General features: G+C 35.2%; 1 protein-coding gene across 5 annotated transcripts in view; it reads left to right on the plus strand.

Annotated features, from left to right (window-relative positions):
• GULP1 (GULP PTB domain containing engulfment adaptor 1) overlaps positions 1-23,747 on the plus strand; it is a 95,688-nt gene that overhangs the window by 42,111 nt on the left and 29,830 nt on the right. For 2 of the 5 annotated variants that reach the window (XM_040972148.1, XM_040972147.1), the window contains exons 3-5: positions 2,246-2,317; positions 9,915-10,013; positions 15,289-15,426. The exons of 1 other annotated variant lie outside the window; for it this stretch is intronic. In XM_040972148.1, coding sequence (XP_040828082.1) covers positions 2,246-2,317; positions 9,915-10,013; positions 15,289-15,426 — 309 coding nt within the window. The remainder of the gene's footprint in view (positions 1-2,245; positions 2,318-9,914; positions 10,014-15,288; positions 15,427-23,747) is intronic. 2 more of the 5 variants (XM_040972149.1, XM_040972150.1) reach the window with 1 other exon arrangement.

Below are 23,747 nucleotides of genomic sequence, written 5' to 3' on the forward strand. Positions count from 1 at the left end.
ACTTAGCAGAATCTGACTGTGCCTTCCTGCTCCCACCAACACAAGACCACCCACTAAGCAATAATCACCCAGTAATATGATAAACTCAGAAAAGTTTAAAATAATTTACATCCTGGATTTATTCCAAATGTAATAGCTCATATTTGTGCTGGTCTCCTTCTATATCTTGAACCCTGTCTCCTTTTTGGATGTTCTGTAAAAAGAAACTATGCAAACCTGATGGTGAATTAAAATCACTTTGGGAGCTTTAAAATAATACGGATGTCCTGGCTTTGGCCCAGGCCAATTAAATCAGACTCATGGGCACAGGTAATAAGTTTAAATCTTCCCATGTGATTTTATTATGCAGCTGAGGTTTAAAATATGGATCTAAAGCAGAGGAAATATTACAGGCGCACTGGTGCCAGGAGTAGAATTGGCTCTCTCCATACCTTGGTAACAGACTTGTACTTTATTCTGTGTTCAGAATTTCTCAGTTACTTTTGTCTTCTACCTGGTCCACAATAACTTGAGTCTCACTGGATGTACGCTGAATCTCTGATGTCTCTTCATTAGGTTCATGTGCAGCTGTTGCCTGTAATTTAAGGATAGTTTACAAAGGAACTATTACCTTGGAGAGTGTGAGAGGTGCACCTTCACTGTGCTTCCCTGTAACTGAGCTTTCCTTTCCTCCATGAGCTCATCAGAAAGAGTATATAAATTGTCTCTAGGATTTTCAATTCTATTCTATGTACCTACTTATGTCTTCACTAACTCTATTCCATAGACTTTACTACAGTAAATCACGCAGGCTTTAGAAATACAACGCTTTTCATTCAATACAACCTACACATTCTGATTCACTTGACCAATAAACCTGCATTTGTACACCTTTACCTCTTTTCTGAATAATTCATGTGTCAATGTGGCATACTTAAAAAAAGGGTTCTCAACTTATTTTGTCAGTGTTGTTTTCAAGAATGAATAAAAGAAGCATAGTGTAGTAGTTCAGTTGGCTAATCCTCACTTGCAAGAGCCATGATCCTACATGGGCCTCATTTTGTGTCCAGGATGTTCCACTTCCCATGAAGTCCCTGCTTATGCCCTGAGAAAGCAGTGGAGAATGGGCCAAAAGCCTTGAGACCCTGCACCTGCATGCAAGAACAGGAATAGGCTCCTGGCTTTTGATGGGTTCAGCTCCAGCCATTGCAGCCATTTGAGGAGTGAACCAGTAGATAGATCTTTTTGTCTGTCTCCCCTTCTCTCTTTAAATCTGTCTTTCCCATAAAAATTTACTAAATAAAATAATAAAGGAATAAAAAATACTTTGACCTTATTAGTTTATCCCCTTCCATTCTGTAATTTAATACATTAGATACACTCCTATGATAATCATTTGATGTGAAGTATACACAAACGCATTCAGAATGTGCAGTTCGTATGTAGAGAAGTGATTGAGTTATGACTCTCAAGTGTTACATTCGATAGTGTATGACATAAGCAAAGGAAGTCATTGCAACGTTGCTTGCAATTTTTATTCTCATTATTTATGTTCAATTTGATTTGAACATTTTGGTGTTAGATTGTATTGGAGAGTGTTATATATCTCTCTCCAGGATAGAGATTTAATACATTTTGGTAAAAACTATTATGAAATTTTTTCCCCATCAGTCAAATTTTACTGGAATATACTTTTGTATATTTTCCTAATTATTTTGAAACCTAATACATCCATAGGTCATGCTGATTTTTAAATTTTAATTTAATTATTCTTTTACTAAATGGTTCACTTTGGGTAGTAAATGAAATTTGGTGTCGTAGTTCTACATGTTATATGATTTGCAAAAAAAACAGTTGAAGTATAAACTTAAATATGTTATTGAAATAAATAAAAATAGTAATATGTATATGTATATCTTGTGTTTATGCAAAATCACTTAGTAATTACAAAATATTTACTGAATATCAGTTGTTACAATTAGTTTCATTTTTTAAGACCTAAAGAAATAATTTTTTGGTTTTTTTCCTATAAAAACCTACAGAGAAATATTTGACAACATTGAGTTTTCTTAAAATAAATCATTGAAGAATAAGAATTGCAATCATCAAATGATATAGTCTTATAGATTATCAGGTAAAATAATATTTCTGTTTGAATAGGATCTGGGTTGGTATTGAGCCACTTGATTTTATGATACTATAGATCAATAAGATTACATTATGTATGATATTTTAAGGACTGCATCTGACACATGATGGTTTTCAGTTTCTTGGCAGTACAGAAGTGGAACAGCCAAAAGGAACAGAAGTTGTGAGGGATGCTGTAAGGAAACTAAAGGTAAGGAAAGCCCTTCAACTGAGAGTCCAGAATGTTGGTCTTGCCTTGTTGTCAGCAGTTCCAAGGAAATCAACATCATTTGCATTTGGGCAAATTTAACCATATCCTATTAAAAATGTGTCTATTGAATAAATATCATAGATAAAGCAGATACTGTAATAGCAGGCACATATATACACTAATCATTTTTTCTTCACTCAACACATTAATTGTACACTAGTAAGGTGTAATTTCTAATGTTGAAGGCAACTTTCAATAGTCATCTGTTCTAAGTATCGACATTCAGCAACTTGTGTACTTTCTTTGTCATTGCTGGCAAGTGTCCTCGCTCAAAAGTTATCGACATTGTAACAATACCTGTCTAAAAGAGTATGATATCTACCAACAAAAGATGTAGATTTAGAGTCAGTTCTAAGGGAGAATCGTGCAGTGTTACTACATGTTAAAGCTGTTCTCATGGATAGACTCAGGAGGATCTGGTTATACCATGAGTGGCCAGAGGGGAACCAGAGAAACACCTAGAACATGCTAACTCACATACCTTTAATTAGAAGTTTCCTTTAAAGTATAACCAAACACACATATCCATAACCAGCAAATTTCCTGAAGAGTTCTTATATAAGTTCCCATACATCATATTTTTCCAATTATTCCAAAGCTCAAATGAAGTTCCTTCTGGACTATGGAAAACATCTTCAAAATAATTTTTTATAGTATAAATATATGACTCTGGGCCAGGCATTTTGGCACATAACTTTGTGCCACCACTCTAGAGATGCCCATATCAAGAGTTCTTGGCCCCAGTCCCAACTACTCTTCCTCCAGTCCAACTTCCTGCGAATATGCATGGCAGGTGGCAAATCAAGCCCCAAGTGATTTTGTTCTTGACACCCATGCTGCTGTCTTCACTTACAGCAGACATTTGGTTAGTGAAGCAGCAGAGGGAAGCTCTCTGTCCTTTCTCTGCATTACCTTATTTCCTCATCTGTCTGCCTTTCAAAGAAATAAACCTGGAACTTTAAAAGAAATCTACATAACACTGCTTTCATTACACGATTCATTGCATTCTGTATGGCTGTTCTGACACTTTTGAAGGAACAACAGTTCTTCAACTTTAATTTAGAGATGAACACTTACTGACAGAGAAGTTAGGTTCTGATTGTGAGAAGAAAGATATAAGCATTACAATATTTCATTAGTCTTTTACAAAGTTATTTCTTAATGTAATTTGCTTGAGAATCTAAGAGAGAGGGTTCCTATGTTGTGGTTCAACCCTCAAATGCCTTCATGACTGGGTTAGGCTGTGGTCGAAGCTGGGAGGCTGGAGTGCAATGTAGGTTTTCCAGTGTGCGTAGGTAAGAACCCGTCACCATTGATGGCAGGGTCTGCATCATCAGGAAGCTGGAATCAAGAACCAGGATCAGGAATCAAAACAGCTGCACCAGTGTGAGATGGCAGGGTCTTAACCACTAAGTTAAATGTCTACACTATTTTCTAGGAGAATATTAGATCAGACAGAACCAACACCATTTTTGAGTAAGAGGCTTTGTTATCTGGGTGAAAAAATAAAGCTAGATAATATTTTATTCACCCATTTAATATGTATTGTATATAACTGTCTAAAGTCTTATTGTCTAAAGTCTACAAGTTTTTTTATAATATCAATTCCATTAAATGGAAGTTCTGACTACTTATTTCTTGCTGATATTCATTAGGACATAATTTATATTTGCCCTTGGCTCTTTCTTGGCCAGTATTACTAAACACTAAAAGATGTAAGAAGTCTCAAGTCTATAAAAAGAAAAAAACAGAATAGAGCTCTGTTTAAGCAAGATCACGGTGTTGTAAATATGCTAAAGCAGTTCATCTTCCAATCAGATTATTTTTTAAAAGAACAATGGTATTTGCATTCAGAGTTTCTTTATACTCACTGATTCTTTATTCATTCTTCCCAAAGCCATAAGCAGAAGGATCAAATTAAGTAATGAATAACTGAAATGCAAAGAGACATCTAGAATAAAACACTTTTTAAACAATGGTTGGTCTACATGCATTTTTATGGGATGTTATGGTTCTCTTCTGTTGAGTGTTTTGTTTAGAAATGCACTCTATTAATAAAGGAAAATGGCCTAAAACAAGACAAAATTATTCACTATGGTTTCCAGAAGAATACTTGTTTTATATTAGCTTTTGTTTTTCAAGTGTTTTCCAGCTTAAATTATGTTTAAGAACCAATTTTTAATCAGTTGATTACAAAGGAGTTGTGTTTCAGGAAACTATTGATGCACTCACCAATTTAAATGAGTAAAATGAAACAACACTTTTGCATATTTTAGTTTGAAAAGTTTTCCTTATGCCAGAGATCCGAGACTACAGTTTTAAAGTAGGCTAATAATATTTACATTTAAAAAATACCGTTTCTTTTTAAGTTTTGTTGTTAAGTAGAAATAGCCAGTAGGTGGTGCTGTGGCTCCATTAAAGAAAGAGATTTACTTTGTTCGCACGTTATTAATTTCCTGTTTGTTTTTTCTTAAATACATTTGACTGTTCTTTCATGATTAGTGTGCAATTTTATTTGACACAGAAGGTCGCATTTTATTTACATTAGCTTTGTTTTCTGCAATTTGACTTAGCTAAAGCAGATGACATTCAAAATATAAGAATAAAAAGAAATGGAAAACTTAGATTTTTTTTCTGTGTTTACAGCTTTACATTTACTTATGCCTGCTTACTTTTGAATGAAACAAATTCATTTGGATTTTAAGATAGATTTTGTCACTTTATGCATATTTATAGTTTGTAAATTTTGATTAAAGGAATACTTTGCTAAAGTATTGTTTTTAATTTTAGCTTATATGTTTGTCAAAGCAACAACTTTTCTATTTCTTGATTATACTGAATGATTTCTGTTTCTGTTCCATGATTTAGCCTGAGAATTAGGAACATAACAAATTTCACAAAAGTAGCAATTTGAAAATCCCTCAAGTTCTGTGTATTCATTAACATTAGTACTGTTATGACCACGTTTCCCCACAGCGATCTGGTTATTTTCATTAATAGAACTAGTACAAATGTCAGGGTGCTCAAGGTATTTTATTAAAAAATCTGTGTTCGCTTAGGAGTCAGTATTGGTAATACGCTCAGAATTTACCACTTTCCCTGGGAGATTGCTAGGGGAAGTTCCCTTGAGAAAAATGTGACTTTGAAAATTACTGTCAAGGGGGCAGTTGGATCTTCCTCTGTAGGATAACACTCCATTCTATCTTTGTGTCTAGTGGTTTAATTAATAATGCCTGCAGTTTAATGTGACTATATTTAAGCAGTACCGATGTTCCCACAGGATTATTATGACTGCTTTGACTAAGTAAAAGCAGAAAGAATAGTTGCTCAGAAAAATAAGCAGAAAATAACAAAGAAGCTTTGTTGCCTGCAAGCACATTTTTCCTTTAGTGGTATTAGATTCCACTTTTTAAAATGTCTTCTGATGGATCAACAGGGCTTTTGCAATGACACAATTTGGTAGCGCTCCCTTCACACTTTCTTTGATACTTAGAGGCTTCAGCTCTTCTGAACAGTGCTTCATGCTTTCCTCTTTGTTGTAGAGAAGGCTTTGTTGTTGTTGTTGTTTATGTATTCTGAGGCGTTTTCCATAATGTGTGTTTTGCCTGGCTTGAAAACGTTTCATTGCAGGATCATATTCATGTTAATGGTAGCTCACTGTTCATCCAATCCTGTCAATATGTGAATCTCCAGAAGTAAAAAAGTGAAAGGAGTTTGAGAAGGGCTCCTCAAATGTTAGCATGATAATAATTCAGTAGAGAAAGGAATCTATGGAAGATAAATTAATGACTATGTCTTCCAAATCTGTCAGTGGTATATGGGGACAAAACTAGAGTCTACAAGCTGGGAAACATCTTTGAGTAATTGGGAAATCTGCCAGCTATAGAATGCAATAAGCTTGAACAGTGGAGTAGCTTGATCTTGCATCATTACCCATATGGGATGGTAGCACCGCAGAAAGCAGCTTAACCCATTGCACAACATGCCAGGCTGTCGGAAACAAGCTTTTTAAAAAATTTTTTAAATTTTAAAATTTTATGGTACAATTACATAGGGTCTGGGATTTCTCCACCCCCTCTCCAAGTTCCCAACCCCCTACTGATTCCCCCTCCCTCGTTTTTATAGTCACTATTTGCTTAACTTTCAAATTTAGCTGGATGAGGCAGAGTAGAGATTAATTAGTGCCTTACAATACAGACTGAACGAATGAATATAACCTTCAGTGAGAGTTTGCAAGGTACGTTCATCAGTCAAGGCCAGCAGAAGTGTTGCTGTTAAACAAGATCTTGGATTTTTTTCCCTTTTTTGACATGAAATACGTGCAGAGTAGAATAAGATGTTTATTACTTATCTGCAACACTAATTTGAGGCTGGGTTGCTGCAAGAGCATTTTATGATTTAGGTTAACAATTTCTCTGGGACACATTTCTTCATCTGTGAAGTAGGAAATTGGATTAGGTTATCTCTGACGGGCCTTTGTGCCAAATTATTTTGTCTTGATCTAAAGCAGATGAGTCAACATTAGGTGAAATATTTGATATTCGTTCTCTTTTTCTCCCTGCGCTACATTTCCTCTCCCACCCTTTCTTTGTTTTCTCTGCCTCCAGTCCCTACTTCCTTTCTTTCTTTCCTTCTCAGCAAGTAAGTTATTAGTGACTTGTTGGTGGATTTCTTGGAAACAGGAAGGTTGTGCAATTGTTGTCAGAGGTCATAGGGATGGCTGTGTCCAGATGTGGGAGTTCAGAAGCCAAAACGCATTGTTTCTGGAGAAGAGCAGGACCGGGGAAGCAAGCTTAGAAAGCTGCAGCCCAACCAGGGAGTCGCTTTGTCCAGAAGCGTTCGCATACGTGGCAAACGGCTCATTGATTTAAGCCTTTGTATGGGAAAGCCTCCTCATTACTTAATTTCACTAAACCAACAAGGAGACGATGAAGGAAAATAAAGCGAACATAATGTCCATTCTTTGGAAAAGAAGACTGGTACTTTTTATGGGCCTGCACTGAAGGAAAACACAGTTCTGGCACAGGCTAGTTAGATCACATGCAGAATGTAAGTCTGTGAGGCACAAAAAAGAACAGGGAAAAGAGTCAGTTAGCAGCCCGTATTCACAAAGAACAGACAGCAAGTTGCACACTTCTACCACCCAAAATTCAATTCAGCAAATGGAAATGGAAAGGAAAGGAAAAGAGACACACTTCAGGGTGGCTCGTGCATGTTTTAATTATGTGGCCCTCCACGGCAGTGCAGAGCCCTGAAAGGACAAACCGGCTTTTAACTGCTCTCAGCAGCAGGGCTGAGCTATCCCACTGGAACTCACATCTGCCTTAGATTAGAGTGTAATGCACAGTGCAAATAAATATGACACAGCAGAGCGCTGGAACCCTGCACGGCCTTGCACGGCATCTATTCTAAGACAAGTGAGGATGACCCATAGGCTGCAAGTCATTATGCTAGGAAGTATTCTGACGCTTGAGGGAGTGAGAAATCCTATTTATTTCTCCTTGATAGTTTTCTTCAAAGCAAGCTAAAAGAGGGAAAAAAATGAAGGGAAGTAGTGGGAGAGGGTAGGGATGCTGGATAATTTGAAGATTTTCAGTTACTTGGAATTTCGGGTAAACACTGCATAATTTTTAAATGTAGATATGTCTCAAATATTGCATGGAACCCTCTCATCCTACATAGCATACACATGTTGTCTGTGAGTAGTGCATGGGTGTATATGTATTCTAAAATAAGTTTTATTTTGTTTTAAAGATTTGTTTATTTGAAAAGCAGACTTACAGAGACAAAAAAGAGATAGAGACAAAGAGAAATATCTTCCATCTGCTGATCCACTTCCTGAATGGCTACAGCAACTGGGATTGGACCTGGCCAACACCAGGAGTCTAGAGCTTCTTCTGGGTCACCCACTTAGGTGCAGGGGTGCAAGGAATTGCTTCGTCTTCTGCTGCTTTCGCAGGCACATTAGGAGGGAACTGGATCTTAAGTGGAGTAGCTTAATCTTGATCTTGGGCCATTACCTGTATGGGATGCTGGCACTGCACAAAGCAGCTTAACCCATTGCATAACATGCTGGCTTGTCTGAAATAAGCTTTTAAAACTACGTTAATCGTTTAACTTCAAATTTAGCTGGGTGTGGCTGAAGCAATGGTTCATTGGGTAAACCTCTGCTTGTAAACATCAGCATATCCCTTATAGGCTCTGGTTCATGCCCTGACTGCTCCACTTCTCATCCTGCTTCCTACTTATTTCCTGAGGACACAGCAGAGGATGGCCAAAACCTTGGGACCTGCACCTCTGTGGCAGACCCAGAAGAAGCTCCTGGCTCCTGGCTTCAGATTGACTCAGCTGGAGCTGTAGTGGCCATTTAGGGAATGAACCAGAAAATGGGTAATCTTTCTTCTGTCTCTCCTATTCTCTGTAAGTGTGCCTTTTCAAAATAAATAAGCAAATAAATAAATATTTTTGAGAAGTTGGTTTGACCCCTCCTGTCATTTCCCCAGCACTAAATCTGGTCATATCAAGAGAGAGGCTAGATCTTCACTTAAATGCATGAGTACTTTGATTTTCATTTCTACTTTGTAATACAACCTAATAAATTGCATTTTTAAGGCAACCTAGTAGCACACGCGTGCGCGCACACACACACACACACATCCTTCCCTCTCTAATGTATGAATATTTAATAATTCAATGAGACTACAATAATTACTGTTATAAAATAACAGACTTTTTCATGTTTTCAATATACAGCATCTTTATTTTTTTCCATTTTTTATTCGTTGATGTAAGAGGCAAAGAGACACATGGACAGACGGAGATCTGGATGACTGGTTCACTCTCTAAATGCCCTCCAAGACAGGATTGAGCCATCACCACTGTCTTCCAAAGTTGATATCAACAGGCATGGGATCAGGGCCATCGTCAGTGTGGGGTGTGAGCTTCCTGACCAGCATCTCACCCTCCAGACCACGTGCATACCATACCTGTGTTTTTGAATCTTTGAGTTGGAACACTTATGTTAATTCTTGCATTTGATTTGGATTCTGTAGTCTGTCTCTATTCACTGAAATGGTTAGCCAATGCAGTGTCCAAACATCTAGAAACTGCAAAAATAGCTTATCCAGCAGGTGGTAAATGCAGAGTGTCTAAAAAAAGCAAAAAAAAAAAAAAAAAAATGTGCACAGGGAAAACAGAGGTGAATCTCTGCCTAGCTTTCCAAAAGTGTTTCTAGTTGTGTAAGTATCAATATCATTACTAAATATCATGGAAGAATTGCACTGTATATCATGTTTTTACAAGATTATTAAAAACAGATCTGCTTATATCAATAGATTGCTATCATTTACTATTACACATTTATACTATTTATTACTGTCATTTCTATACTATTATATTTTATCCTATTTTTATAGAATTCTTAATAAAGATCTAGAATTGACTGAATGAAGATGACACTGAATATGAAGACCAGATGTTTGTGTTCATTCTCCATGCAAACAGAATTATAGTTTTGTAAATAACATTTCTGTTGTAGTTTGCAAGACATATCAAGAAATCTGAAGGCCAGAAAATTCCTAAAGTTGAACTGCAAATATCTATTTATGGAGTCAAAATTCTAGAGCCCAAGACAAAGGTAAGGCTCGTTTTTGTGTGCCAAAAGCATTCCATTTTTTTTCATTAATTATAATTATCTCCCTATTTGATGAGTCTTTTATATTATGTTGCCAACTTAAACTGTTTATTTCTGAATTAATGACATTTTAAAATGCCATGGCATTTTAACAGGGAAAAACTTTTGGAATTCATTTCCAAGTAGTCTGTCTTTTATTCTGTGTTTAGAATGTGATATCTTATATTAAGTGTACTCAACATTGCTTGGAATACATAAGGGAGTTTTTCCTCATGTTACATGAAAATGATGTGCAGTCTGTGATTTCATACAGTAAAACAAGGTAAACTGCTATGTTGTTATTAAAATATCCTGCACTGCCTCTAATTATTTTTTATAGATATCATCATTGTGTATTAGTTTTCTGAAACTGCCATAAAATTCGAGTGGTTTAGGCAATACAGGTTTATATTCGCACCCGTCTTGAGGCTGGAAGGCCAAGGCCAAGGTGTCATTAGATTTTGGGTTTTTTTTTCTTTTTGTTTGTTTGTTTTGTTTGTTTTGTTTGTTTCCTGAGGCCTCTCTTCTTAGCTATGCTTTTGCTGTTACATGTTCTTCTTCAATGGATAGGCAGGTCTGGTAACTCTGTTTCCACTTTTCCTATAAAAGGATACTGGTCAGATTGGATTAGGGACCCCATTAGTGGCCTCATTTTATCTTACTTACTTTCCTAGAGGTTTTATCTCCTGTTGAAAGCTCTTTAGATAGGTTAGGTTTAACAGAATAGAGATGAAGGAACAATAGTTCATGACTCAGAAGCAGTCAGAACTAAAGGAAATTTCTGGAGTAGCACCTAGGCTGGCAGCAGGCTTCTGCAGATCCAGTGCCGGGGAAATGGTGAGATCACTGGATGGGCTACTGCCAGATGTCTGCCTTATCTGGGTGTGGTGTGATAAGTCATCTGCCTGTGATTGGCTGAAATAAACTATTTATTATGCAACAAAGTTATATATTGATTAGTTAAAAGCAAAATTAAGTTGCAATTTACACAACGTAAAGCGTAGAGATCACCTCAGGGATTTGTCAGTGTTTTAAATCTAACATTCCAAGTATGGTCACAGTCTCATGGACTCAGTTATAGGGCTTCAACACACGCAATTTATTGGAATATGACTCAGTCCGTAACAATATAAAAGTAGTGTTCTTTGCTTCCCCTCCCCTACAATTCCAATAAAAAAATTTACAAATAGATTAAACATTTTAGACTCCAAATCGTTAAATATATTTTCGTGAGCTAATTGTTTTGCACTTTGTTTTTGTTTTTGGGTTTTTTTTTTTTTTTTTGAGAATTCCTGTGTTGTACTCTTATCCCCCATGGGATTGCCATTCAAAGACTGGACCTTCAAAGAGTTAATTGAGGATGAGTGAAACCTTTAGAGTGGCATCTAACTGGTGACCATGTAAAAAGGCCAAGAAACATCAGGATGCTCACACACAGAGGGAAGGTCAAATGAAAACAGAGATGCAGGCATTTACTAACCAGGGAGGGAGCCCCAGGGGACCCATGCTGACCGACTCTTTGATCTTGTCCTTCTAACCTCAAGAACCATGAGTAAACAGATTCCTAACCCAATCTGTGCTTTTTGTTATGGCAGTCCTGGTACATTAATTTAATAAGACTTTATTCCCAATGCCACAGAACTATTGTTCAAACACTTAGTAAGACTACAATAGCTGCGAGTAATTGGTTGAGACTCGATTCCAATTATTTTGGAAATATATGTTATCATATTTTTTCTCTAACAATCTAGCATGCATGCTTATTTATAACATTCATTTAATTAAAAATGATCACCAGAAAACCTGATTCATAAACAGATCATGAAAATATTTTCCCCTGTTCTGTAACTTCGTTAATAGAGTAAGTACCATCTTGCTGTTTAAGTGTGTTCTGTGGAATAACAGCATTAGAATCTACTGGTGCTTACTCCGTAGGACCTTGGGTCTTATTCCAGAACTGCTAAATCTCTTTCTACATTTGCAAAGCAAACTCAGTTATTCATGTACACATTAAACCTTGAGGAGATGTGGTATGATGCATAGTTGGGGCTGCATGTAATAGGCCTCATTGTCAAAAATTTGTCAATCTATTTGTTGAACAGAAAGTTGTGATTTAAGGAAAAATGAAATACAAAACTCCTAAATAAATTTATGAAGAGTTAAATGTTCATATGTGAGGCATAATTTTTAAAAAATGTATTATTAATCTACCAGGAACCTTATAGAAATTAGGACTGTTATCTTCCTTTCTCACTTGGGTGAGTAAAGATGGAAGAGAATCTCCCTCAGCAAGTCTCGCAGAAGTGTTTAGACATCACTCATTCTCATGATGACTGCAGTCCGGACATTGATCCTGCAGATGAATTGGAGATCAAAGTAACTTGTGATGGTCGTCACAACTCCCATAAAATACCATTAATGTTAAAGGGCTTGTGTTTCCTCACTATGGTTTACTGTCACTCAGAAGTCTCTATTGTGTCTCATCAAATGTTGTTTAAGATCAAAAGGACCTATCACAATAACAATTAACAAAACCCTCACAAAAATAATCTGCAGCATCAGTTCCTCATTTTTTAGGGGGTGCTGATAGTTAGATATCTATACTAATCTGATGCAATATTAGGATGATTCTCAGGTGTTCATAACCAAAGGCTTGCTATACTTATACTGATTGGTGAATGAAAAAAAGATAAATGTAGATTCCACAAAAGTTACATAAGTAGTATGTTTGGTGTGTTTCCTATAAGCAGAAAAAAGAACTCTTGTACATACACATTAATAGATAAATATGTATATATACACACAAACACCTATACATAATTATAAACATAATTAACAATCAGTAAACTAATTGTTGACCTTCTATCACTATTTAGAAATTACAGTGTGGTTCAGGGTTATTGTTTGGTTGATCATGTTGACATTAAAACAAACAAAATTGTCAGTTTCAGAGTTAGTCACATTGGAAAAGTATGGGACAGAATAATTTGAGACCAAATTGGTAGTTGCATAAGTACTGACTAAAGTAACATGACTTTATAAAAAACCTACAGTGAATCCATCTCTTTGTACTGTTTTTCTGTTTTATTGAAATAGAAGGCAGGCTGCCACCCATAGCATGACAAAATACCGGTCTGGGAGTAGCAGATCAGGTAACTGATGCTAGGGCCCTAGGCAGGTCACACCTGCAGCGTCCCTAGAGTCTTGTTGGGCAGGGGGAGAAGCCCACTGATGGCCTTTGGCAGGCTAGGTACCTGAGGGGTCCTTGGCAGTCCACAGGTACTGAATGACAATGTTTTCATTTGGGAAAAGCAGAACAGGGACCTGATGACTTCTAGGCGATGGTAGCAACACTAGGCTGGGGCCCGAGGACAGGGTCTTTGGGTGTGGAGGGAGAGGACTTGCACTAAAGACTTTTTTTCTTTCACTGATGACTTTTAACATTGCAAGAAACCTAGGGTGTTAATGCCTGGTCAGTCCCAGATACAATAAACTCTTCCAGTCTCAGAAACCAGAAACTGGGGTGGGTGTCTCAGCATCAGAATACACAGTGCAGCCCCCTAATGTTGATTCCTGTGCAGGGAGGAAGATCGTGCCCAGGTGCACAGTTGACCTGCCTCTGAACACAAATTGAGGCCCTTGGATGCCAATTCAAAATGCAGAAAAAGGCCAGTGACCAAGGAACAGGCATTGACTCCAGCTACACTTTCTATGACTTGTGAAATGGATCCATTAGAAGAGCTAAAGGAAGAAAATTCTAAACCCAGGACATGTAAGGCCTATACCCCTAAGCAGCAGGAAGTAACTTAAGATGAAATGAAACATCCTCAGTAACCCTTAAAAACAGGTGTCAGAAATTTCAGGAGGGAATAAAATGGGACAGGCAAGTAGCAAACATAGCTGCATGAAATGGAAACCATAACTTCTCCACCCAATGTAATGTAGTCTGCCTACTTTGTCAACCACGTGGTCCTTTCCCCCAATTGTACTCCTTATCTGGTACTGGCACATGGTATGGGCTAACCACTCCTGTTGTCAGGCTCATGAGAAGCTAAGCAAAAGGGAGGGTGTCTTTCACCATCGAGACATGAATGTTGAAACATTCCTCCCATGTATATGCATGTATACACACATTTACATATATATATGTATACATATATAGCATCTTTGGCCTTATTCCAGAGCTATTGATATATATCTATATCTGTGTTTCGGTATGTGTTTGCAATATTTGCAATATTTACCTTTCTATCAGTTAACAGATTTGTTTCTGTAATAGCAGCCTGGATATGGAGACAGTTCTCTTCACTATCCAATTAAAGATGCTACAGAAGCCCTAAGATGACCTTCTTAGACAGAAAAAGTTAAAGAGTATGTGTAGTCCAGAAGACACTAAAATGAAAATCAGTAAAAACAAAACAAAACAAAACAAAAAACTATGACATAACGACAGTTATCGCATCAAATTGTGTGTGGATGAAGCCACATTGTTAACATGTTGTGGGTAACAGTGAAATAAAATGCAAAGATTTGTGGCTAAAACAGTTCTAACTCTCTTCTTGTTGGTATTATGATCTCTCTTGGACTCATTCTCCTATTTAAAATTATGACATGTTAAAACTATTTGTGGCCTCAGCGCAGTAGCCTAGTGGCAAAAGTCCTGACCTTTCATGTGCTGGGATCCTATATGGGCACCGGTTTGTGTCCCGGTGGCCCCACTTCCCATTTAGTCCCCTGCTTGTGGCCTGGGAAAGCAATAGAAGACAGCCCAAGGCCTTGGGTCCCTGCACTCATGTGGGAGACCTGGAGGAGGCTCCTGGATCCTGACTGCGGATGGTTTCAACTCTGGCCATTGTAGCCACTTGGGAGCGGGAGACAGGGGTTAACCAATGGATGGAAGATCTTCCTCTCTGACTTTCTGTATATCTGACTTTACGATAAAAATAAATAAATTTTTTAAAAAATCTATTTGTAGCTCAGAGTCTGTGAAACTTTGATCCTTTCCTTATGTTTTTCTAAGTACTCTTGAAAATGAGTATTTTCGCTTAATCCTGAATCAGGAGGTCCATATCCGATACAAGCGTGTTTAAGTTTGGGGTGCATATACATATAAAGCCAAAAGTTGCCAGTGGATTCTTACGCTTTTTCGGGCATGAGTTATACATCATTAACACACGTTGGTATCCAGAAAATGGAAAAAGATCACACCATCTGTGTTTGTTTCTATCTGTGTTCACAGGAAGTCCAACACAATTGCCAGCTTCATAGAATATCATTTTGTGCAGATGATAAAACCGACAAGAGGATATTCACTTTCATATGCAAAGATTCTGAGTCAAATAAACACTTGTGCTATGTATTTGACAGCGAAAAGTGTGTAAGTATCCCAGATGTTTTAGGGTGGTATGTTCTGTTTTATGACTCAGGAATTGTCTTGTTTCTGGCATTAATAAGTATTTGCAGATGAATATGGTCTGTAAATACTTGACTGCAGTAATAGATTCATCCTGTCATGAGAATATTCATATTTCACTTTCAACTAAATTCTCATGTTCATAAGCTTGCATGCAAATTTCTTTTGTTAGAATGTCTTGACTGATTATGTTATGCATGCATTTCCTTCATAATCACTTTATTTGGAATTTTCATCTTTTAGTATGATTTAGGAAGATGCACACAATGAAAGCGGTAGTGGTGGGCACATGTGTCCCTTCCCTTTTGAATGTTACAGATTTGATGAAAACTAATATTCTCAACTCCAGGAAATAAAATATTTGTGACTCCCTAAAAATTCCTCTAAGGCTTTGAAATGAGGGTTCTTGATGTTTGTGTGAGTTGTGTGTGTGTGTAAGAAAAAGTGTCTGTTTTAAAAATACAATTTTTATCAAGTGATAGCCATTAGGACATTCTAAAGTTACATTTTATAATCATTCTCTCGTCATCTAGAATCTTAGGAAATTCTGGTGTCTTCAGTAAAAGAGTATGCCAATTCTAATCATAACCTACTTTGTGTTCCTGTTATAAAACATTAGATGTCAATGCAAAGCACATACTGCTTCCATTGAGGCCTTCAGTACAGGAAGAATATCTAACCGCAACTCCATATTGGTTCAGGCAGTAATTAAGAATTAATCATTTTATTTGGTCCTTCTTTTTTTCTGTCATAAATAGCAGAGGACAACTATTATTATCACCATTGCATAATGTTTTCCTTCTGGTTTCCATATGTGTACTTTTGTGAAACAAACATGAAGTCATTTTTTAATTTGTCTCTGTAATTCTTGTATTAGGTTAGTAATAGCTGTTCAATGAATTTTTGCCTAAAGAAAAAAAAAAACTCATGTTGCAAGTTAAGCACGATAACAGCATCTTTTAAGAATTTAGAACATTAACTCTAAAAGGCAATGTGATATAATAGACCACTTGGTGTCATAATACATTTAGAATTTGGTGAATATTGTGTAACAGCTTGTTAGAAAATATAGTTTACCCAAGTAAGATTGTATCATGTTTATGATAAAATATTTTATATGAAGTTTATTTCTAAAATGTATCTTATTAAGTGAGTGCCTTATATTTGAATATTTCAAATACTTCTTGACCACAATTATTTACTGATGCTTTTCTTAAAGTTGTTGAGAAAACTGAATCTGTATTTGGTGAAGATGTTTTATGTGCATTATGTAATGATCTTTTACTTTACTAAGCACTAATTTCTAGTGTTCTTTTTTGCCTTACATGTATGTGTTCATAGAATTCGTGCTTTTGAAAGTCTGCAGGAATTAATTAAAATGTAAAGAATAGTTACTTGGAATAATCCTATTAGGCATTATGTCAGCATCTCTCAGTCTCTGTGTCTTTCTGTCTAAACTTTCGAATAAAATCAAATAACTAGAAGTTTTTAATATGGCAGTAACAGGGAAAATGAAATGTCAGTCATATTAAAAATTACATTAAATGTAAATAGTAGAAACAGCTCACATACATTTTCTCAAGTGAATCTCTGTGCTGTGCAATGAGGAAAAATGTATCAGTAATGCAATAGTTACACATTTAAAATTGAAAAGTAAGTATTGCTTTGCTAGTGGACTTAAATCTGTAATTATATATCGGCTCTATAAAATTGCTGCAAACATAATGATGTATTTAGGTGTAAGAAGAACTGAATGAGATGAAACTTGCAAGTATTCAAAGAATGCAGAATAAACTTATTAATATTAGATAAAATCTAATTAATGTGGAAAAGTTATCAGAATGAAGAGTTTTATCATAATAAATGGGAAGTGCCGCCACAAAACAATCCAAAATATGTATCACCAATGAATAGAACTAAGAAAATACTGGTAGAAAGGAAAGGATATACATAGAAAAACATGGAAGTGTATTTGCAAACCTCACCGTTGCTTTTTTTTTCTTATGAATTGATAGAATTTGGCAGAAAATCATTAGGGATGTAGACTAATCCAGCAACATATGAACCAGCAGGAGCTGGTCAACAGAGAATTTCATTCAACAACAGCAGAATATATGTTGTTATTCAGGGACAAAGAAATACCTAATAAAATAGATTATACCATTAAAAAAGAATAATGTCTCAATTCAATAATATAAACTTTAATCTGAAGGACATAAAAACAACATAAAAAAATAAACTCAGAATAAGCATATGGGAGTTAAATCTGGTAAGAGAAAAAACATTAAGTAAATTAAAACATAAAATCAATAGAGAAAGAGTGAATTAGAAACATGGTTCTTTGAAAGATTGAATCGAATAAAATACTGTTAAGATTAACAAATAGAAAATGAAGATGCTCAATAACAATGTCTGGATTGAGACTTTGCCCAAGTCATTATGCTAAATTATGATCCAATTAGAAAAGCAGATTTCTATTTACTTTGATTTTAAATGAACTTTCAGTCATCTCATTGATTTGAAAATAAAATTTAAATATGTAATTCATGTAAATGAGGTTGATCTGCTTTCTTTATTTTATAAATCAAATATGATCACTGTAAACAGTTTAGCCATTATTTCCATATCCTTTGTTTTAGACATCCTTGTGTGCAAATGTTCATGAATATGCTTTTTTCACCTGATGCTGCTTTATCTGTGATTTAAACATAAACTCCACCTAAGCAGATACAATCTATACCATCTTTCCTAAATATTCACTTCTTTTTAATAATGTGAGGTTGAAGTAAAATAAGACAGGACTTAAAAGCTTTTTCTTCTTGAAACTTTCTTTTCTTCTTGTTAAAAAAGTTCATTGTCCAAAGAATCACATATTACTATTAGAATGAATCATTTCATATCATTTTTGTAGTATTTCCTGTATAAGGAACCTATTATATATTTTTAAGGACATGGACATTAACATTTAAGAGGCATTAACTCAGGTTTGTATTATAATGTACAATCTAACATATATACATATATTCATGCATATGCTAATTCAAAGCACAGTTTTTAGTATTTGAGTATTCTTTTATAAATTGTAAACTGCATCATTTTACAAAATTGTTGAGAGTATTAAATCAATTGAGACTACACGTGTGAAGTGTCATAATTACATGAACTTAACACAATTTAAGATAATTATCTAAGGTTAATATAATTAATAATATTAGAGAGATGAATGCAATTGGTGTAATGAAATTGATAACAAATGAGGTGTTTTAGACCAGCTGATCTCATAAAGCAAACTTCAGAATTTTAGTATTATTGAAATGGCTGTTTTTCTTATTGGGTAACCCACCGGTAGGGACACCATCATCTTACGTTGGAGTTCAACTGCTGGCTGTATTACTCTTAATTCTGGTTCATGTTGGTGTGTACACTGGGAGGCAGAATTGATGGTTCATATAATTGAGTACCTGATGCCCAACTATGTTGAGTTCCTAGTTCCCAGCTTCTTAGCCTGAACCATCACAGGCTTTCAGAGAGCTAATCAGTAGGTAGAAGTATTGTCTGTGTATGTCTGTGCTTCTCTCTGTCTCAAATAGTTTAATTTAAGATACTCTTAAAGCAAGTGCACATAAATACATAAAGGTAAATATAGACAAATACATACATTCGTTTTACAGACTGGTTGGAAATCAAATTAAACATTTTCATGAAAATTTTCCCAGTTATTTAAGGGGGAATATGAGAGAGAGAGAGAGAGAGAGAGAGAGAGAGAGAGAGAAATCTTCACTGTATTGATTTACTCTTCAAATGCCTACAATGTCTATGGCTGGGCCAGACCAAACCTGAGAGCTTAGAACTCTTATCTAAGACTCCAGGTAAGTGCCAAATACGAATTCAAATACTTGGGTCATCATCTGCAGTCTCCCAGGTGCATTAACATGTGGCTGGATCAGAAACAGAGGTTAGACTTGATCCTGGGCACTTTGATCTGGGATGTGGGCATCTTATGGGAGGACTTACTCCACTATGGCACAATGCCCAAAGGAAACTTTTAAGTTTATTTATAATGCTGAAAACTGTTGTACTACTTTGCAAATATATTCAGAAAATGAAACTAAACATATTAACAAGTAAACAGACAATTTCAACATGGAAATATAAAAAAGAATGAAATGCTACACAATATATGAAGTGAAAAAAATCAGTACTGCACTTGATCTTAGCCAAAGGCTGAGAAAAATAAATTGTACATTATGCTTTGGATGGCAAAAAAAAAGTAATTATCTTAAAGATATATGAGAAATGTTAACTGACTAAATGAACTGAAGCAAATAATTGCTGGTGGTGGTGGTGATGATGGTGATGATGGTGATGAACACTCCTTGCACAATATAATTTTCTAACATATGTAAAACTACAGTCATGAAATGGGAAAGAGGAATAGGGTGAAAAATAGATTGGAAAAAGATTCTGGCTGTAGAGTTCCAAAAATGATAAAATCTGTCCAATATCAAATTTGAGATGTTGGGCAATATTCAAGCTGAATAAATAACACAAGGAACAATCACCGTTTATGGATATTGTATGGTGAGAAAGGACAGGAAGAGAGAATAAGAAAAAAAAAAAAACCCTGCTAAATACTGAAAGAGAAAAGCAGACACATTATATCATTATTCTCTCTCTCTCTCTCTCTCTCTCTCTCTCTCTATATATATATATATATATATATATATATATAGCAGCTGGCTTTAAACCAATATTAATGGAGACCAGAGGGAATATAATGTTGTCTTTAACAGGTTTAAATTCAAGAGCCATCACAACAGACTAGCACATCTGTTGTATACATCTGTCAAAGCTAAAGTCAAAATAAAATATTTATGGGATAAATAAATCTGGAGAAAATTACTAGCAGAACTGCATTATAAGAATGTATAAAGTTTCTATTTTAAAAGACAAAAAAGGAAACTGAAATGTACTGAAAAGAAAAAGATGAAGTTACTAAAAATGATTAAACTATGACTATGTAAAAAACTAGTTTGAAGGAAGGTTATCATTGTGTCTCGATGTTAACAAGGATTACTTAGGTCAGTCAGTGTTATTATTTACCTAAAACTTACTATATTCGTTCTAAATAGGTTATGATACATTCACAGATACCTTCTGAACTCTAGAATAATCACTGAAATGCAATGTGATATTAAAATATCAATATTAAAAACATATAAGAAAACAACGTATTTTTTTATTTTGTTTTATTTTATTCTTTTTTATTTTAACATCACAATTAGTGAAGAGTTATGAAGTAGTTTGTCCCTGAGATTGGAAGCAAATGTATTCATTCTCTCTACTTCTATGTAACACAGCATTGGGTAATTTAGCTAGTGACTGAGCACATGGAAGATGGCAAAAAGATTGAAAAGAAAAATGTGTATTTGTTTTATTTACAGATACATCAATTTTTAATAAAAAAAATACTGAAGATCCACAAAATAATACAAGAATTTTGAAAACGAGCTAACAATTATTTAGGATACAAAGTCAATACCCACCCTCAAAATGCTGTATTTTAAAAATTTTTTAAATCAAAATTAAAACTACTTACTTGCACAAGCATGAAATAATTAGGATTTCATGAAACATAAAGTCATTTGTACTGAAATGTACAGAGTATATATAAAGACCTAAAAAATGGAAGGAAGAATACATATTCATAAATTCTTCAGTTAAATGATTAACTCTACCAAACTCTTGTGGAATTTCAGTTCAATTGTGATAAAAACGTAAGTGGAATTTTTACTAGAAATAAAATGTTATTTCTAATGTGAATATAAACAACTTGGGTAAGAAAAATGAATACTGAAAGGGAAGAACAAAGTTGACACATTCTACGTAAATTTAGAATTTACTTCTAAGAGTATTATCAAGAAAAGGTGATATTAATGTGATGTTCATTAAAGGATAAATGAACTAGGTTTTAGAGTTCTAAGATATAAATACACACAAGCATAATCAGTTTGTTTTTCACATATATTACAAACTGATTCTATGGAAGAAAGGACCTAAATGGCTTGGGGATAACTAGATGAATAGGTGAGAAAAATAAGTAATTAATTACTACTTGTACAATTTAAAAATAATTTGAGATGACGTTTAGAAATAATAATAAAAATTTTTGAAGTCATACAAAATGTTCAATAAAAACAAAACAATATCTTTATAAACTGCTAAAGCACAAGGATTTATTACAAATGACACTCCCCTCACAAGAAAGTATTAGACATAACCCCTCTGCCCACAAAGATACAATGAGTTCATAAAAAATGAAAGCTTCCTGGGATGGGCACATGCTCAAACCTCTAACGGACCCATGGAGAAACTGATATTCGTAATGAGTGCCTGAGTTTGATCCCTGCCTCTGATCCCTGGCTGTCGCTTCCTGGACGGTGTAGAAATGGCCCAAGTGACTGGATCCTTGTGGTCCACTTGGGAGGCCTAGACGGACTTCAGCTTACACACGATAGGTGTTTGGAGAGTGCATCGGAAGTTCAAAATAATTCTCTCCCCTTCACAAAAAGTAAATAGAAATAAACCTTTTGATAGTATGTAAACAAAGCATAGCTTGAAATGGCAAGGCAAAGACTATGCCACTATAGTCTCAATATGTCTGTAAAGAGATTTATATTGAGAATATGTAAAAATCCTCCTTAAACAAACAGAAAAGGCAAAACATCTAATAAAAATGGGTGAGAGCCTTAACACAGAGTTAGTTCACTGAAGATAATATTTAAAAGACCAACATCATGAAACAGGAAAATACAAATCAAAACGATGTTGATATAGCCTTACGCAGTACAATGACTACTGTACTGTGATAAGGTGGAGTAACTTGTTCTTCCTACTCGTCAGAATGCAAAAGGGCATAATTCCTTTGGAAATCAATTTGGCATTTTCCTGTAATGTTAAAATGTGTGCCTTCGTTATTTAGTAGTTACATTCTGGGACTTTGTCTAAGAAATATGAAAATGTAATATCTACAAAAAGGTTTCGGTCATGTATGTAACTGTTTTATTCATAACAAAAGTCTGAAAGGCACAATGAACATCCACGAAGAGGCAAATGAGCCATAGTATATTTATAACATAGAATGCTAGTCAGCAGTAAAATGCATGGACTCGACTTAGTGTGTGTAAAACTCAAAACATTGCATTGGCAAAAAAAAAAAGTGAGACAGAAGTATACAAATGTTATGATCCGTTTTAAGGACATCAAGGTTGAGCGAGCTGGATCTGTAACGATAAGACAGTGGTGGTTTACAGCAACTGTGACTAGACAGTAAGCATTAGAGACCTTCTAGGGATATATAAATGTATCTTTAGTGAGAAGACTATCAGTATATAACAATTCAGATTGTATCATTTTTGTGTTTCATTTATATATACATTTCTATATATAGGGGTTTTTTTTAATCCTTATTTTCCATTTTAAAATTTTGTAGACATAAGGCTTCCTCCCTCTCCCTCATCCCATCCCTTTCTCTCCCCCCCCCCCATAGTCTCTTAAGTTTTATAGTAAATCAGATGCAGTCTTGACTCCAACTTTCTTCCCTTTACGTGGGTCATGACATTGTTGGTATACACAATGACAGAAAGTCTAATGCTTTGTTGTTTAGGTATACTTAGAAGTGTCAGGGGAGCCTACTTTTATTCGCTAGTACAGACTCATTCTGTTGATTTTCTTTGATTCCTGGCACTCTGGTCTCCGTTATGTTCTTAGTGAGATCACACATGTGTGCTTGTTTATTTTTATTTTTTGTTTTATATTTTGGATAGAGGTAACAATGTCATGATATTTCCACCCTATCCTTCTCTTCCACATTACCACCCTTCTTTCTCATTCTTCTTTCAGTGACTTAGGATTACAATCTTAAACCTCTGCTAAGTACAGAATTTAACATGTAGTAAGTAGAAAAAAAAATTCTATTCTTCAAGAGTATAGATAAGGATCATAAAAAATAACATGCATGTTCCTCACGCCCTCCCCAACTGGGAGGATGGTAGAGTCAAAATGTCTAGGCTTGAATGATGGACACCCCATTCACTAGCAGACCTTAGACCACTCATAGAACCTTCCATAGTTGCAGCTTTGCAATCTGCATTGTGGGGATAATGAGGATTCTCACCTACTAGGTTTATTATGCGAGTAAGTAGGATAATATATTTAAAATATTTACCAGACAGCTAAATTTTTTATGAATGTTTCTTATAAAAGAGATTATGAAGTACACATTT

This window comes from Ochotona curzoniae, unplaced genomic scaffold, assembly GCF_017591425.1.
Source record: "Ochotona curzoniae isolate NIBS_2020 unplaced genomic scaffold, NIBS_Ocur_1.0 contig_2210, whole genome shotgun sequence".
NCBI lineage: Eukaryota > Metazoa > Chordata > Mammalia > Lagomorpha > Ochotonidae > Ochotona > Ochotona curzoniae.